The sequence below is a fragment of the Parus major genome, chromosome 17 (assembly GCF_001522545.3).
Source record: "Parus major isolate Abel chromosome 17, Parus_major1.1, whole genome shotgun sequence".
Lineage (NCBI taxonomy): Eukaryota > Metazoa > Chordata > Aves > Passeriformes > Paridae > Parus > Parus major.
The window spans coordinates 1112985-1132269 of NC_031785.1; the positions used below are offsets into that span (position 1 = coordinate 1112985).

At 43.5% G+C, this 19285-nt stretch overlaps 1 protein-coding gene across 1 annotated transcript in view; it reads right to left on the reverse strand.

The window, feature by feature from the left end:
- Positions 1 to 19030, reverse strand: part of NEK6 (NIMA related kinase 6) — a 29108-nt gene extending 10078 nt beyond the window's left edge. Inside the window, exons 1-6 of the mRNA XM_033518548.1 lie at positions 18881 to 19030; positions 11562 to 11702; positions 10607 to 10669; positions 9390 to 9500; positions 6110 to 6218; positions 4753 to 4860 (exon numbers count right to left, since the gene is read on the reverse strand). Coding sequence (XP_033374439.1) covers positions 4753 to 4860; positions 6110 to 6218; positions 9390 to 9500; positions 10607 to 10669; positions 11562 to 11702; positions 18881 to 18973 — 625 coding nt within the window. The 5' untranslated portion in view covers positions 18974 to 19030. The remainder of the gene's footprint in view (positions 1 to 4752; positions 4861 to 6109; positions 6219 to 9389; positions 9501 to 10606; positions 10670 to 11561; positions 11703 to 18880) is intronic.
- Between the last annotated feature and the right edge of the window lie 255 nt (positions 19031 to 19285).

The window sequence follows — 19285 nt, forward strand, 5'->3', positions numbered from 1 at the left end:
AGGGCTGGGGCAGGGCTGGGGCAGGGCTGGGGCAGGGCTGGGGCAGGGCTCAGCACATCACCGGCCCTGCTGCAGCCCATTAACGGCTCCAGGAGCGCTCCACGCCTCAGCTCATCTCGCAGAGTCCACCTTGCACATTTACCTATCATTACTGAGGTCTTGTCAGCAAATGTACAAACAAGCAGGGCTCTGCGTTTCAGAACCGATGCATTAATTTTTAAATAACTGTCATGATGAAAGACTGACAAGGCCAATTCTCTTTATGGCCTGTCCAACATTACGTGGGAACCTCCTGTAATGAGCATCTTCTAGAAAACTGCACAAGGCTTCCAGTGCAATCAGTCGGGGCTCACCATTGCATCCCATTAGTCAATTTGACAAGAACAGTCTAATCCCAGACTATTAATCAGAAACTTTCTTCAGCATTTGCCCTGCTGAAAATACAAAATATTGCTCAGATTCAACATTATTCACCCGGTGGTAGAGTAATGCATTTGAAGTTATAAAAACCATAGGGTAGATTATGGTTAAGGAAGGAGTCTCCTGCTCTGTTCCTGGAAGTTGGAGCCCTTCACTTGAACATCAGCCACTTCAGTGATGCCAGAGAATTCCTGCTCTCCCAGCACTGCTCATGGGCAGCTACAACAGTCTTGGCATGGCTGCAACATCCAAGGTAGGGAAATGCTAATTATTCTCAGTTAAGGTTAGGAGCAGAGTCTCCTATTTCATTAGAAAAACACAAAGGCGGTGGTGGCAAAGTTATTCCAGAAATGGAATTCAAATTCCATTCCATTCCTCTCACATGTGCAAACACAGCTCAGTCACGAGCGATGCTTCCCGAGAAACTCATCCCTGCTCATGGGCACAACCAAATCTGATTCACACTTTTAGGAGGCTCTCAGAGTCTCATTCACTGAGTTTGATGTTACCCAAACAAGCCTTGCACAGCAGAGTCTCTCCCACACCTTCACACAGACTGCATTAGACTGAAACCAGTGCAGAATATTTCCAGATATTTCTACAGGCTCTATCCATTGAGGTTTTTAAATGCCTACATGCAAAACAAAAAAACTGCCTAGTTTTTCAAATAGCAATAAAGTTTTTCCAGAACTTAGCTTTAGCATGAGCAACACTAGTGCATGTTCCATGAACACACACATGGCTGAGAAAAGTATCTGAGGATGTTTTAGTGCTATCTGGCCATGCAAACACAGCAGGGAAGCAATTCTGCTGGAAAATGAGAGTCTGGATCTCTCACCTGGCTCACCCTCTCCACCCACACTTGTAGGTTACCAAGAAAAACATCCAGCCTTATTTAAAAGGAGTCAATTTCTCAAGTATTCCTTTCTAAAGTTTTGCATTCTTTGGGGTGTATTTCCAACAAGGCACCTCAGATATTTTCCCTGAGAATTTGGGAACTAGCTGAAGTAAAACTGTGCAGACTTTAAATTCCTTCAAATTTCTGTGTCAGGTGCCCACACTAATTTTCATGCAGGAAGCAAAAACAAAAAAGCAGATGAAATCTACTTACTCATAGAGAAAAACAATATTTTGTGCATAATATTGCAGCTGTTGTTACAAGACCTGTTGCCCTAAGCTCTTTTTTTTTTTATTATTACTATTGAATCACACTACCCTACCAATCTCTTTTACAGTTCTGAGATTGGGTTGGGTTTTTTGGTTGGCTGGTTGGGTTTTTCACATGTAAACAGTACAATCCACTTGCAGCAATTCTGCATCTCTCTTTTCTTCCACAAATACTGTACTAGAGGCAAGCCAAGAACTCCAAGCACACACAATATTGGCCAGTGACATTTTCAGTGGATTTCTTGTGTCCATTTTGTTCTTACCAAGTCCTGATTACCAGCCCCTCCAAGCCCTGGGATTTTGTTTCAGATGGCAAACTGACTTGGCAAGAAAAGAAAAAAAAAAAAAGGCAGACAAATGGTCCATTTATTGAAGAGCTCTTCAGTTCCTCCCTGTTCACCCTCACATCCAAGCAGGAACCAGAAGGAACGTGTAACACCCCATGTACTCCAATCCAGGGCTATTGGCACGTTCTAAACTGGGAAGATTTGACTTACGTGAATCTCCCAAAAGGAAAATCTGCTCCAAGTATATTCTTGTCCAAGAATAAATAATAAATCATCTGCTCCAAAACAAGACTACTCTGTGTAAAATTGGTTTCTTTTGGGGTTTGGTTGGTTGTTTTTCTTATTCCTCTTGTTTCTTCAAAATGTAAAGCCAGTCAGGAGCTCTGGATAATGCCAAGTTTATTTGGCTAAAAATGGACATTATACCAGTTCTCAAAAAAGTTATCCATTGTAATATTAATGGAAATTCTCTGAATTTGTTACAGCTCCTATTAAAACAAGAGCTACCAGCTTAATGTTGAGTTTACCAAAGTCTAAAATAAGGGAAGGAAGGTGAACCACCATGTTGTAACAAGTAGTAAAATCCACCTCAGCTACACCCAGTACCTTTAAAACATGAATTTGCTGGTAAGGCTTGTACAGGAAGAGCTCATCCTTGTGGAAAAGCATCTCCTGTCTTCTCTCCAGGGAAAAGGGGCAGTGGCAGCTGAGGCGGCGCCCTGTGAACTCCAGCAGCCCCAGCCGGTTCCTGCAGCCTGTCCCAGCGCTGCGAGAGGCTGGAGGTGTCCGTGCTGCCCCTCTGGCAGGAGTGCCTCTGGCAGGAGTGCCCGTGGAGGTTTTCCAGAGGCCAGGGCTCTCCCTGCCCCACGGTCTCCGTCTGCCCCGGTGCCGCTCCCGGCTCCCGCCGGCGCTCGGAGCACGGCACTCGCCGGCATCTCACGAGCTGTGTACAGGCAAATCTTTCATTTTTCTTTCATTACCTCGGCATGTACTGTCACTTAATTTTTATGTATGCAATCCTTCCTGACAAATATGATCTGCTGCCTGGTAATTCATCTGACGTTCATTCTGTTCCTTGCTCTAATTACGGCTCCGTTCCCGCCGCGGCGGCGGGCGCTGCCGAGCCCCTGCTACACCTGTCAGCCGGGTCGGGACTGCCTGATGGCCTTTCATGCCAGTCTGCTGCTAGCAAATACAACCAAAGGGAGAAATGAGATGAATATATTTGCATAAGCCACACATTCAATTCATGGGTCAGCAGCCAGAGAAATGATGGTTCAGGGCGGTTGCCGGGGCAACGCAGCACCGGGAAGGGCCCGGGCTCAGCGTCGCAGCCCAGCCCGCGCGGCTGCCCCGCTCTGGTGTGGGTGATCGGCCCTCACAGCTCCTTCAGCCAATGTCTTAATTAAACCAAACCCAAGATCAGTCGATTTCCTGCTGCTACAAAACCTCTACCTCTGGCAAATTATCAAAAAAACAGAAAGAAGCTTCACATCTGCATATTTTCTGATTGTTAAAATATTCTTTTTCACTTGGATCAGAGTGCTGCTGGAAATGGAGATGTGTCCATCCCTCCCACAACCCCTCCAGTCTCACTCACTGCTGCTCCCTCAGTGTCCTGCACCTCTCACCTGTCTGCAGGATGCTGCTGCTGTGAGGAAGGGCAGGGTTTGTGCACCAGGGACTGAGCTCTTCCTGCTCCAGCTTTCTCAATTAAGAGAGAGCAGCCCTGGTAAAGGTCACAAGCTTGGCTTACATGTGCAGCCAGTTTCCAAGCCCCAATTTATTCTTATTAATATAATAAGTGCAGCAGTCAAACTGGATAAGATCATATAATTAGACATGATCATATTTTGGCCTGTTCAGATGATGTGATTTTAACTTCCTGTGAAAAGGATTTATTTTCATCTATTAAGTATGGTGGGGATATATCCTAGGACAGCTTTTGATACAAAGGGAAATCTGAAATCTCCTATTTTATGAAAGGAAGCTATAGAAATGCCTTCTATCTTTTAAGCACATACAAAACAAGGCAGGTAGCCCAGTGCTGCTGGCCAGTATCAGCAATGAAATTTGTTCACATCTAAGAAAGGATTCAGCAGGACACACTCAGCATTGGAAATTACACAAACACAAATAGCAAAACAAGTATCATGTGTTCCAAAGTCAGCTGAGTCAGTTCGTTTAAAAGAGTTTAAATATTGCACCAAAAGCCAAAGTTCCTTCACAGCTCAAAAAATTCAGACCCATTAATAAAAATGGAAAATCAGCCACCTCTCAAGAGGTTACAGACACAATTATGAAATACTTTATACTGTAAGACTTGAAGAATGAACTGCATAACTATGCAATTTTCTATAGCACTAGAATTAATGTTAACGGTAAAAATGAGGAAGACAACCTTGAGATATATGGAAGATATGAAGAAAAGCTGGATATTTAAAACATAGGCCAGATTTCAGCCTGGAAAAAGTCCCTTTTTGGGTCAGATGAGCCAGGAGGACTCACCCACCTCAGGCAGTCCCAGCCCAAGTCAGGGCAGAGTCCTGACCAGCAAAGGTAAAAAGGTGGAAGGTGTTGGGGGTAACAGTGAATTCCAGCAAGCACAGTGCAGTCAAAGTGCTGTCTAGAGTGGAAACACTGCCTTTGCTACGTTTGCTGTAAAACACACCCCAGGCCAGGCCTTCCAGAAAAAACAGATTTTAAACCAGAAGATACCTATTAATGCCTATGAAGAGCATTTAAAACACAGATGGTTGGAAATGCAGCCCCCATCCCCTGACTCCCACTGGTGTCACCATGGGAGGATGGACACCCTGTGTCTGAACATCAGAGCTGACAGTGCACGCCAGGCCCTGCTTAACGAGTACCAGCTTACCTAAGGAATGTGCTGCAGTGGTTTTAGAACTAAAAAACCGGCCTAATCCAAGATCTCCCAGCTTCACCACCCCTGTGGCTGTTATAAACACGTTGGCTGGTTTTATGTCTGCAAGAAGAAAAAGGTAAAAGGTCAAAGCCACAAAAGGTTATTTGGTTCTAATGCTGCAATAGAAGCATTGCCTGGAGCGCTCACGGTACAAAGAGGCTCGAGCAGAACCGTGTTTCTTTACAGCTTTGATAGGCTCAATCTTCCAAGGCTTCGAGCTCTGCACAGACACAAAAATCAGAGTGTACTTCCCAGCACACAAGAAATACCAATGAGGGAAAATGTAGGAAACAGCTCAACAGAACAGAGGCAAGCTCTTTAACTGCTGGAAATCAAAGAAATGAGCCCAGTTCTCTTTGGGAATGATCACGTTCCACAGGAAACTGCACTGCCCACCACCATCTCCTCATGCAAAGGGTTATTACTGTTCCACATATACATAAATTCTGGGCTCGACACAGCCCAGCTGGTTCATGGAGGGTAGAAATCCCTACAAGCCCAGTTTCCCAAGCAGTCATGTCAGAATGGAGTTAGAGGCTCTTTCCTCACATTAGAGCAGACTCTACATGAGAGGCTCCCCATTTCAGCCACCAATTACAGACCTAATTCAGGTACAATTGATACACTGCATCAGGGGATGTGTAACGGAGCAAAACTGATAGCACACTGCTGAAAAATATAGTGAAGAATTCCTTCCTTCAAAGGAGCAAGGAAATAACAAGCAGCTGAGATGGGTGCTGGTGCCTTTTGGGAAATTTGTATTTCTTGAGTCCAGTCCTTCCCAAAGCACTTCACTGACACTGATAGCAATAGTGTAATTTTTTGGATAGAGCTCAAAGTTCTAAGATGTTCTGAGACAAGAGATTTAAAAATAATTAATGAAAATTGAGAACAGGTTATGAGAGCATGGGACATATTTGTATTAATATTTCAGAAAAGCCTGCAAGACAGAAAAACTCTTCTCAACTCTCTAAGGTCACAGCTAATATAATGAAGACTATTTCTTAGAGTTCACTGTATCCAGGAGTCTCAGCATTTTATTTCTGACACTTTTCTAATGGCAAGTTTGACACTTCTACTTAATATCAGTGTCTGGAATACAAAGCAGCTCATCTTCCTAATACCACACTCACTTCGGCCTGAATGCTTTAACAATGAGGCAGAGACAGAAGGAGAAATCCATCTCGCAGGCTCCAGCCTCTCTAAACATGCATTGGCTGAACATCAGCATAATTGTTTTTGAATGTAGGCGCTTACTAATTGGAACATTATATTATTATTCAGTGAAAAGAGACTGAATTAATGTTACCTCTGTGCATCACCCTGCGGGAGTGCATGTGTTCCACTGCACTGCATAACTGCACAAAATATTTCCACACCGTCCTTTCCGGGATTAACCGTTTCTGCTTTTTAAAATACTGTGGGAGGAAATAAATAAAAGATCAGTAAAAAAGCAACATATTTGACTCGTTCCTGGAATTGTGTTAGTCAGCTGCAGGTTGCTCGTGTCTTCCAGATCTGCAGCTGCATGACTTTTCTTCTGATTAGCTTTTAACTCCTCTTCTCTGTGTGAAAACTTCGATGCAGTTCACTAATTAACAACTATTATGAAAAACATGCTTAAATAGGTTTGACATTTTTGAATGGACACAATTATGATTAGCATTAATCTCCTTAATTACCTTGCAAAACATATTTAATGCCTCAAAACAACAAATGTCTCAAATATTTTGCCTTAAGAAACAAAAGACCATTAAAAACCCCCTTGTAAACATTCATTATTGCATTGTCTACTAACAAGGATAAGGAAATCTGCTTCCCTTTTTTAAAAGATGGCCAGAGCATCAATAAAGTATCCATGTTTCTTCTGTGATCAGGTAGAATAATATATTCTATTTTATGCACAATAGGAATAGCAAATGAAGGGCACTCTCTAGTGAGACAGAGCCTCCTGATCAGCTGGGTGTGCTCAGGCGGCGCCGAGCGCAGCCAGGCCCCGTCCCAGGGCCCTGTGATGCCTCTGAGCTCACAGAATAACAGCAGCACAAAGCAGCACCACAGAGTGCTGCATGGCCCTGGCTCCCTGCAACACTGAACTCCCCTTCAGCCCACGACAGGAGAGAAGAGCCAGCTGCACATTTCAGGGACCTTCAGCTGCTCTCCTTCCTTTGCAGGGGAGCACACCAACCGTGCCCGGCACCGCGCTCCGGCATCCCAAAACTGCAGGCTTCGCATCGCTGCTCCCTGGCTTCTCTACAGCCAGAGCATTAACAAAATGCTTCAACACTTCCAGAGGTTTCCCACTGCTCCTCGAGCCCTGTCACACGGGGTGGCACCGGGAGCCTCGCGGCAGCTGCGCATCCTTTGCGGTGCACCCGTCACAATTCCCATCTGCAGGGATAAAGGAAGGGAACGGCTTGCTGCCCCTTTCTGCATCTCCTGCTTTCCCCTCTCAGCACTGACATCTGATGTCCGTTGTCACATTCTCTATTTTATGTGAAATGCTGTTACCAGTTCGTGTTTGACTCAAGCAATGGCAAATTTTCTTTTGCAGATCAGCTGTGAAGGGGCACGACTGTGCAATTCCCCAGGCAGCAAATCTGACAGATTGCAACAGTCTCAACCCAAAACTCGAGAGAGAGCACAGAAGAATTACAGAGGGTGAGGGAGAAAGTGTTATATACACAATAAAATTATTTAATTCTCATTAAAATATTTAAGAGTGGGTATGCAAGACCACAAGTGATAATTTTCTAAATGTCATGTCCAATAAGGTTTGCCTGACATTTACAAGGAAGTCCCAACTCTCCAGTGGGTTTTCCTGCAGCTCTACATCCCTCATAAATAATGCAGGCACCAGGGCATGACAGAGACAGGCCCTGGGTTTATCACCCTCACACCTTCCCAGGGCTGTCAGCGCTGTTCCACTGAAAATCCACACAGGAGCTTCAGCTCCTGGGGAGGGGAGAGGGTGGCACGGAGGGACCGGTGGGGAAACACCCCCTGCTGCACTGGAGCTGCATTTAGGAGGAAGCTTTTGTTCCCTCTTGGGTTTAGGGCTTGGCATTTTATTTTTTTTTTATCTGTTAGAAATAAAAAAAAAATTGAATTCCTAGATTTGCATCAGTTGAAAAACTTCATTTATATGACCTTGATAAAAATCAATGCATCTTCTTCATGTCTGAAGTACAGAAGGAACACAAAGCTGTGGACACTGGAAGCCAGCACAGCCCAGCCCTGGGCAAGGCACCAATCCAAGACTCTACCAGTCATGTTTTGGAAAATGTAACTCTTACTATAATGACACAAAGTTATTTAAAAAAATTAAATATCCAACCCTGATAGGCAAATTAACATATTTGTCAATATTTTTAAACTAGAAACTACAGATGTCTAAAAAAACACAAGTATTTCATATAATGAAATTTACCAACTCTGTAGATAAAACTTTTGTAAGCTAAGATTGCAAAGTCAAGCCCAGCAAGGTCTCACACAGCCCCAGCTCCTTCTCTCGCAATCCTTGGGTTTTTTCCATCTACAACCACCACCACAAGATGATGTTTCCCAGGTGGAAAAGGGCAGAACCCAGCAGAAGCCCAAGGAAGCAGGGGGGAGGACAAAGGCAGAGCTGGTGTCCAGGCAGAAGGAGCAGCTGTGTCCCCCAGCTCCCCGAAGCTGGGGCAGATCCCCCTTCCCCTGGAGGGAGGCTGGACTGAGATCTGGGGCTCTCCCCACGAGTGGCTCTGCCAGCTCCCTGCTCCCAGCACTCGCCCAGGGGCTCTCCTCTGACACCAAGCAGATTTTCCTGGATCCTGCAAATTTAGCCATTGACTATGGACTGAATGGGTAACTTGTTTGACAGCCTTTGGCCTAGTGCCTCATAGCTCTGCTGGCAAAGAAAACAAATCTGTTAATAAGATATTTTAACTGTGACAACAAGGAGGAGGAGAACTTTCCAAACATTCATTTATGATAATTACAGAATAATGATGGCAAAAACCAGGTAAAACATGGAGAGAAGGTTGAGAGTGCTAACAAACATGATATAACACATCTGTTCTCACAAGGGATGTATGTCTAAAGATTAACATGTCAAAGAAAATATAAAAGCAGGTGGTAACAGCTTAACTAAAGCTGGTTTGCAGCAATACAAGTATTCCTAAGAGCAACATAAAAGAAGAACAAGTACTTGAAACATTTTCTCAAACCCAAATCCCCATTGCAAAGAAAGTCAATAGACTTCCTTGAATGTCTTCAGAGTGGCAGACAGGCAATGTGAATAGTGAACCCAACAGTAATTAAATGTCCCCATCAATCACAGACTGAGTAAATCAACCTTGCAAATAACACACGTGTCCCACCACATCTCAGACACTTCCCTCTGCAGCAGTGGCCAGAAACTCAAGGCATGGCCTGGGGTATTTAAAATGCCAGCAGACACTTTGGTTCAGGTCTGGAAGCAACCTATGGGTGTGCAAAACTGCAAGAGGAGGAAATAAGTGCTTCTAACCCAGCTGTGCTCACCCCACTGCCTCAGGTCTGCCCAATCCTGGAAGTCTGCAGCATCTCCAGGATGGACACGTCCTTACCTTAATCATCTGAGAGAGATCCCCAGCATCAGCCAGCTCCAGGACAATGTTGAGTTCATTGTCTTCAATGAAAGAATCCAAATACTTGATTATGTTGGGGTGGTTCAGTTGCTGCAGAGGGAGGGAATGCAAGGGGAACAGTTACAAGGTGGTCAGGCCAACTCCCAGACAACGCCTGCACCTCCTGCGACCCTCGCGCAAAACGTTCACAGCGGCCGCACCCACAGCCTGGGCTGAACTCTCCAGACCAATCCTGTGAGAAACAGCATTTCCCACTGCACAGCATCCTGGAGATGTCCTCAGCAAAGAGCAATTCCACCCAAACAGGGTGAAACAACCTCTGCTACTGGAAACTTGCAAAACATTTAAAAGTAATGTCCTGAAGGATGCCTTGTTAAGCAATAACCAATTTTCCCCCCCCATTAAACAGAAACAAACCCCAAACTGTTGGTTACAGTGCTCAAGGTCTCTTTGCTCCTTAAAAGAGCAATAAAACTAGATTGAAACTTTGAAGGAGGACAGTAACACACAAATTGCACATGTCAGTTTATTTATCTGATTATTTATGCTGGCTCCTTCACTAATTCCTTTCATTTCAGTATAGCTCATTCTTATATTTACAACTGATGCTTGGTTGGTTTTTTTTTTAATAGAACCCAAAAATATCGCAGATCCTCTTTCTGAATGTAAACCTTGGCATTCTTTTCCTCCCTGAGTATTGAGCAACTGGCTCATGTTTACCCTTCTGTACAGCCTACAGACTCAGGCAGTAACTGCATGAATTTGAACAGAAATCCCTAAAATCACAGGCACAGAAGTAATTACTTAATACTTTCAGAATGAAATTTGCCTAGCTAAACTAAATTTTTAGCCTTTTGCATTTACTAAAAATAGATATTTAAAGTGCAACACATCTATGTTTTTAATCAACTATTTAAAATAAGCTACTAAGGCATTAAAATCACTACTTGTTTTAATCACTTAAGCACACTCTGGTTTCAGAGCTTTTATCTAAATTATCATTTTTCATGTGTGATATTTATACACACACATACATGACATGTATAGGCAAAACTGCTTTCTCCTTTACTGTGTAAGCTTTATTTGCCAATCTGAAACCATTTGTTTCACAAAACAAAACAAACAAATAAAAACCAAAACCCCCCAAAAAAAGGAAAACTAAAAAAAAAGAAAAAAGCTATTATAAAAATTCCTACCTTCAAGAGGTCAATTTCTTTAATGCAATCTTGCCTTGCCTTGGCATCCATCATTTCAAAAATCTTCAAACACAAAAATACAGAAGATAAAAATGAAACAACAAAAAAGAAGTACTTTATACTTTAACAAGCAGTTGGTGTTTCCTTCCCCAATTTGTACCTCCTCTACTGTAATGAGTATTCACACAATCCCCAGATCAAAGAAAGATCAATGTTTTCTTTATTTTGAAACCATCACAGGGATAACATTGGGTAAAACTAATTTTAGAACCCATAGGCAATATTCTAAGGAGCACGAAAAATAAAGATACAAGTTTGTGAATTTTCTGCTGTGATTTTCATTGGTTTAGTTACTATTAATTTCATATATTAAATAAAAGACAAAATGTTTACTTTTCTCTTTTAAACAGATACAGCTTCCACTGATTTCTCTGTAATAATTAACAATAACTCTGAGCATTAGTATTCATTGTGCAGTGATCACTAAGTCACTGGAAATGAGAGTTTGGACGATCTGTTGAAGGATTAATGGAAAATTTCTTCAAACAAAATGCTGTTCTGAATACTGCCCAGCACTTTATCCAAGTTTAAAAAATCTACACTTCTGACATCCAAGTTTTCACAAATTTTCTCCAACTCCACCAGCAAGCTCCAGCCTCTTTCCCTTCCATGTTCCTGTGGTTCAGCTGTGGTGGGACAGCAGCTCCTCATGGCACCGGCACCGCCACGGGGCCTCGCTGCTTCACAAATGTAACAACAACTTGGTGAACCCTTTCCACGAGGCAAGAGGTGAAATTCAGCATAAATACGAAAGGGCACCAGAGCTGTGTAATCCTGATGTGGACACAGGGAGCCCCAGTGGGGTGATGGGGGATGAAGGCGCTGCAGGGCAGAGTTTTCTGCCTCTGGATCCCCCGGCAGGCCTTGAAACATCCCCGTGCCACCAGAATCTCACCTGCACTTTCTTCAGTGCCACAGGTTTCCTGTCCAGAAGACAAGTTGCTTTGTAAACTTCGCTGAACTGGCCGCGTCCGATCTTCTTCTCGATCTGAAAATCTGCCAAGGTGCAGCGATACGGGTACGACGTTAAATGTCTCTGTCAAAGGAAAGGCAGTCAGGGAGCTGAACGAGCCACGCCGCCCCTCCTGCTCTCCTGGCCAGGCTGCAACCTGGGCTGAGCGGGATGGAGAGCAGCCCCACCACAAACACATTCACTCCTCACAGATGGAGCGGTAACACAGGCTGGAGGAAGCCAAATGGCTTCTTTAGAAAGGGAATCAAAGTCTCGCCTTCCGTGTAAGTAACTAATTAATCCCAAACCGCTCTCCCTCGTTCCACAGCCTCTCCCCAGCCCTGCCTGCCCGTGTCACCTGGGAGATGTGGATGCTGCAGCCGAGCAGTCCCAGGTAAACACCCAGGCAGGCAGGGAGACACAGCCCAACGAGGAGCACGGCCTCCAAGGACCACGACTGCTCCCGAGAGCCCTCCTGCTCTCCTCTGTAATTAGCACGGCTGCCAAACAATATTTAAAAAAGAAATGATGAAAATTTATTACTCAAAGTTAGCACATGTGCCAAGTAGAACATTTTCGAGTTTCAGCATCTTGAGCTGTTTCAGAGTTTGCACAAAAGCCCACAAAAAGAGAAGTTCCCAGCTGGCAGAGCTGGGTGGAGAAGGGTTTCCCAGGATGAGCCATGGCTGGGGCCAGAGCACTGCACGGTGGAAGGAGCACCCATTGCACTGCCAGCTCCTAACGCAGAGGGGGCTGTGACTGACACTTGGCATGGGGAAAGCTTTCAGCCAGTGTTGGGACCTGCAGCTATTTCTGAAGGCAAGTCCCACAGAAAGAGGAAGGGAATTCCTCCAAGTGCTTCCTCCAAGCAGTTCAGGGCATGGCTCCCTTTAAGCACACTCCGGTCTCCCGTATGGTCTGGAACAAGTCACCAGCTATTAACTGCAATCAAAGTTTGGGTCAGCTCTCAGTGCTTGTGCTGTGCTTGGAATTATGCTGCATTCACAGAGGGAACAAAAAACATACCAAAATTAAAGTCTCGGGATTCATTTCTTCAAGTTTGGCAGAGTACACTATGGAATAAACTGGGAGCATCCTCTCAGTGACGAGGGAACAGGCATCCTACAGTCACCAGATAAAGGCAGAAGGCTGCAATTGCTTTGCTTTACTGTTTACATACATTCCTCTCTAAGTTCCTAAATTATCACCAGAGTAAAGAAACACAGGAAGAAAGCAGACAAACAAATATTCCAATTAATCAGCCACTGCAGCCTCCTCTGTTCAAACTGCTTGCAACCTCTCTTTGCAGGGGTCTGATAAACAGAACCACTCCTCAACACCCGTCCCAGTGGATGGGAACACTCAGCTCATCCCAGGCAGTGGAGCAAACACCAGTGCCCTGTACTGTTTGCCTGACAAAGGCAGCACAGTCTGCACACAGGATTTGTCCCATTTGCCCGGTTCCCACCAGGAACATCGCTGCTTCCCAGCTGCTTTACACGCGAGCTGTGGAGCGAGTTCCTTGACCTGTACAAGACAAACTGCTCTCCCCAGGCAAAACAAAGGTGTCAGCACATAAACCTACAAAGCACTTTTTCCTCATTTTAAAATAGAAAGGAATCACAGCATTTCATTCACCTTGCCCATGTGCCTCCTGAGCTGTTCTTGAGCAGTAAGAAAGTCTGAGCAAAATCTTTTCTAACTTGGAGTCACCACTCACAATAGAAGCAGCACTTCTAACAACATTTTATGAGGCAAATACTACAAAACTTTATTTTTCAGAAAGAAATCTACACTGAAATAAAGGACAATTTTACTTGCCTTTCCTAAATCATTTAAGTATGTGTTTACACCAAGAGTGCTTAAGTGTTAATTAATATTTCAAGCACGTGCCCAGAAATATCTACCAACTTCTGAACTTGAAAACATAAATAAATGTTAGCCAAAAGCGAGGGGAATGTGCCCCAGCCCCTGCTGATGCTGGGGGTGATGCTGCCCATGCCTGGACACCTCTGCTGATGTGTTCTGGCACCGCCAGGACTGCAGCTGCACATTTACATATGCAATGACCTAGATTTGCATGGGCTAGCACAAGCCATCAGACCTAATTAAAGTAACAGAGCTTTCAGAGAGGGCAGGAGATGTTTGATTACAAAACAAACCAGGAATAATCCTCAGGTGAGCCCAAACGGTACCAGAAAGTTCCCTACTGATCACAGGCCACTTTTCCTGATGTTTGAACTTAACCTTCCCTTCACATAAGCAGGACACTCAGCTGAGTCCCCTCCAAGGACACACAGAACACCTGAGGAACGCCTTCCTTCTCAGAGTAACACCCCTCTAGTCTGGCCTTACACACATTTCACTTATTTCATCACTTTTGACACGGGGCACTCTGTTGTTTTCAAGTCCTTCCACAATTAACCACCAGCATTTTTCAGGAAGCTGGCAAAGAACCAATCTCTATTCATTCAAAAAACTCGTGATCTTTATTTCTGCAAACCTCAGAGTTTTCATGTACAGATATAAATTGTGTGTGGTAGGACACCACCAGCATCTTTGGACTTGTTCATTAAAAATACATTTTCTCATTTTTAGGACAGATTTAGGCTCAGGTTTCCATAAGTGCAGTAAAATCAAGTCCCTGCCACTACAGATTAGGAGTCAAGGTCAACACTGGAGCTTGAATTAAAAAAAAAAATAAATAAAAAGAAGAAAAGGGGAGGGGAAAAAAACCAACCAAGCAAAAAGAACCCCAGCCACTGGACACTATGAAGACTGGGCTGTTTGCACATTTCTGTTCCAAGAGCAGCTGTAGGAAGGGCACAGTGTGGGGAGAACTTGTTTTGAGACAAAGGCTGTTCTCTTCATGCACACAAGGAAGTCTCATTCTTCAACTCCATGAAAAAAAATAGCACCAAAGATTAAAGTCAAAGAATTCCTCATTCAAATAAAAACCTCATTCATATTTAAGAAGAAATGCAGAGATTATTCCAAGAACAAGCTCTTCTGGACATCTCCTCTGGCACACATGCTCTGTGAGATGGAACCACTGGTACCAGAGCACAAATTCCAAAGCTGGCAAAAGCAGGCAATGGCAGCCCTTGCCACAGAACTTCAGGGAGAATTTTGCCAGGGTTTTTAACATTGAATTTTGAGGTGTTACAAGACTGTCTGCAGAACAGAATTAGTAAGGATTCATAACACTAAAAAATCCCCAATGAAATAAAAGCTTCAGTTATCTTGTACACACCAGAACAGATTTGGGCAAGGATTCCTGGGAGTCTCCACATCCCAGACTATAAAGGAATCCAAACACAGGGAAGGCAGGATTAGGAAAGTTCCCTGCTACAGATTTGCTCCTTGGATGTAGTTTGTACTTAACAATCCCCCATGCTGGGGGCTGTCTGTGGCAAAGCCACCAGAGGCACCTGGGCAGGCAGGAACACAAATCCCCAACTGAGCAACTGGAGATTCCACAGCTCCCTCCACATCCTGCTCTAAGGACAGGCAGGGAGGACACACACACACCCTGAACACATTTGTTGTATTTTATTTTTCTTAATGAGTAGTTGTTCAGAATTTGTGTTCTGGGATGGGGATGAAAAGTTTTTTCTTAACCTCCAGAACAATTTATGTTTGGCCAATCTACCAAATTTACCTCTTTGTCCAGGGAAAACCTGAACAGCCCTGAGAGAACGGGGGGAACAGCTCTGCCTGCATCTCTAAGCCCTTGTTTTGGGCCAGGGAGCACCCTGAGAATGAAAACAAAACTATCATAAATCCGGCCCCACTGCAGAGCCAGGGCTGTCCTCTGCTCCCCCAGGGGGAATCCAAGCCTGAATGGGATGAGAAAGGGGAATGTTCACTGCTAATTGCAGAATACAGAAACCCAGAGTGCTAATGTTAATTAATAATAAAGTCAGTTGTTTCAGTGCTGATTGGCATGTGGAAAACAGGCACCAGTCAGCCCTGCACAAAGGGCTGCAGGCATTTAGAGTATTTGTAATCAACCTAAAAACTGTTAAGATTAGTTAACCAATGGTTAGAAAGTCAGACAGTACAATCTTCAGATGCCAATAAAAGCATCTTTCCTGTAGAGCCATGAAATGAAATATTCTTTAGAAGAGTAAAAACATACTCGCCCAATTAATTTTCTGAAATCTCATTAAAAAATTTAGCCCGACTAAGTCATACACTTCTGACCTGAATTTTAATTATCTTTACGCTGAATATAAGGCTTTTTTCTGATATTTGCAGTGCATCATTAATTTTAAAGGAATGGTTTCCTTGCTTCTAAAGTGCATACTTCATCTGAGTGACATTTACTGTAACTAATTTCACCTTTAAAAGACATCTGCAGTGGTACTGGGGGAGCTCCAGCCCCTCCTGCAGAACAAGCACACATTATAAGCAATGATTTACTATCAACATCAGTATTTCAAACCCTTTTAGTATGTCCAAAATTATACACCTGCCTCCATTCAATAATGCCTACCTGAAAAGAACTTTGCATACTTTGAGGCTGAAATTCCAGTGTGAATTTATGAGAACACATTAGAACAGACTGATTAAAGAAGGAACTTCTAAGCTTGCAAGAGATGAGGAAACTTTTAAAATATGGATTATCCTTCAAACAGGTAGCCAAGTAATTATTGAAGAATACATCAGGTTTTTCAATTTGAGCTTCAGAATTAGACTACACAGTCATAAAATATCCTTCACCTGACCTGTTACCTGAAATTTAAAGTTTGCTGAAGAACTTGGCTTAAGTTTCAAAGTTTCAGCATCCCAGTCAGCACAATTGGGATCTATCCTGATATCCAGATATTCTGTGCCTACCTAGACATTTGTACTACAACATGATGAGGGAAGAGAGAAAAACCAGCTTGGAAACAGTAGGATAAGGTGATGTTCAAAAATAAATTAGAATTACCATAGAAATAATCTCTTAACAGCTCTGCTGCTAAGATGTGAGTATATAAAAGAGTTATTTAAAAGTGAGTTACTGTATTTATTAAGTACAAAAACTAAGTGAAAAATTACAACTCTATATTTTTATACCACTGATTTACTCCTAAATAATTTTTATTGCTTACTGCTATAAACACTAAGTAATCTGGAGACTTAAATAATTAACACCTTCACTCTGAAACATTACTAGAAAATGTTCTCCCTCTTGCTGATGAACTTCCTTGGGGTATTTCTGGGAAAGTATGAGAGCCAAAAGCCAAAACTGTGATTTTGTTGGACATTTAACATTTTTTTTTGGTATTACAGATAACTTTTAAGTATCCAGCATTACTCAAAAGATTTCATCTTATTAACTAAACTACAGCAGTTAGAGACAGAAAGAAAAGCTTGACACGCTTACTCATATTCTGTACTGGTGAGTTATAAAGCAGAAACAACACTTCTGTCAGAACTGACTAAAAAAGAAGCTTTAGGAAGCAGCATAATTATAGGAGAAGCTTCTGGGAGAGGAGCACGTCACTGGTTCTTTTGGGGGCTGGCACAGGAGTTTGTACTGAGAGGGCTGGAAGGAAGGGAAGGCCATCCCATACAAAGCTCCCTCCTCTTGCAAGCCTCTAAGAACTCATGTTCTGGGGTTTTCTTCTTTAGTTTTTAATCTCTGCCATTAATGACATTTCTTGTAAGACCAGCTTGGTCCTCCCTCCCACAAACTGTTACACAGCATGTCTGCATTATTCAGATTTTTAGAAGAAAGAAAGGATGTAATTCCAGGTTCTTCCAAGTAAAAAGGACCAGAGCTTTAAAATATTATATATAAATATATTCCTGAAAAATGGAAAACCAGAAATATATCATCAGCAACCCTATCATGCCACCAATGTAAGGCTTTTAAACACTACCTTTTTAATATGCATTTTTTTTCCAGTTCCTTGGTAGACTGCATATTTTTGTTATTCAGGTCTTTTTAAGTTACTTTGATAGCAAAACCAAAGGAAGCCTTCCTGCAATTCTAATTCCAAATTAGATCATTCTCAGAACAGTTTACTAGAGCCCTCCATTAACAGAACTTGGGTATTACCAGAGTTGAGGGGAGGTTTCACTGAACAATGACCATACAGCAAAATGAGCCCACTCAGCATCAGCATCACAGCAGAACACAGATTATTAGCTACTAATTACACTTAACTATGTCATTACAAATTCTAACATGTGCTCCAAGATGCCATGAATGTATCTGCTGCACAGGAACACTTCCTAATCTTGTTCATGAAATAATTACAGGGGCACTATCCTGCCAAATGAGGCAGTAATTAACCCTAATTGCTCAAAATGCAACTGGCTAATTCTAGGAGATTAATCAAGGGGATTCAATTATTATTAAATGACTTAATATGACAAATTGCTACATTAGGAGAGGGGGCTTTACTCCACACCATGGTACTTTCCCAGCAGTGCATTCTGAGTGCAGAAAGTCCCTCTGAGCAGAGCCTGTTCTGGGCACTGCCGGAGCTTTCCCAAGGACAGCTCCTGCCCCGAGACCCCGGATCCCCCCTGGGCTGCCCAGTGGGAGCAGCAAAGGATCAGCCACCCCTCCCCACGGTCACAGGAACAATTCTCTTCCTTCTGACAGCTTTCCACCATGCTTTTGGCTTGTTCCTTAAAATAACATCAGGGCAAAACTGAATTGCAGAAAATAGGCTGAAAAGTCAAGCAGCCAGAATTCACGAATTCCACAGACTGTGGGCAAATCCTGGTTTTAACTCCTGCAGAAAGGCAGGAAGAGAGAGGAGCTGCTGCAGTGAAATTTTATTATAGTATGGACAAAATACATTGTAGGAGGAGTTTCAAAGACTCACAGGGAAACTACAGCTCCATGTAGAATGAGCTTTTTCTTTTATTTGGTGATTACTTCTTCAGCATTTACTATGAAACTATAAAAGGAGATAAAATACATTTATTCACTTACACAATCATCTACTCTTCCTTTCTCCAAAGAATCAAAGACAAGAGAAAGGCAACTCAGTATGTTTTCATAAGATGATTTAAAAACACTCGCTTTAAGCAAAATTCAAACTATTTCCTTTTTCTCTTATTATAATCAAAAAGAGGGTTCAGGAAACTAGCTGGCTGGCAGAATCCCAAACTGGACATTCCCTAAAACTGCTATAACTGCACTAAATACAAAAAGAGGGGGGCAAAGGCAGCTAAATGCTAAGAAATCAGGAGATCTTTATAGAAAGAAGGTAAGAAAAGACAGAGGGATGGGGATCAGAGACAGGTGCACTTACCTGAGGATCATGCTGGAATTCCTGCCCCGGCAGCTTGCACAGAGGGTTGTTCTGGTCCCCGAGATGATGAGGATGGTTGTGCTGCCCTTCCATGGTATCATACCAAACTCTGCCTCTCGGTTCTGCTGGGGCAAAACAAGGGAGACGTTGAAGTCCCGGTGCCTCTGCCCGGGCCCACGAGCGGCTGCAGCAGGAGCCGAGCGCTCCCTTCCCCGAGCGGCCCAGACACGGCTCAGATACAGCTCAGACACTGCCTGGACACGGCCTGGACACGGCTCAGATACAGCTCGGACACTGCCCGGACACGGCCTGGACACTGCCCGGACACGGCCTGGACACTGCCCGGACACGGCCTGGACACGGCTCAGATACAGCTCGGACACGGCCTGGACACGGCTCGGACAC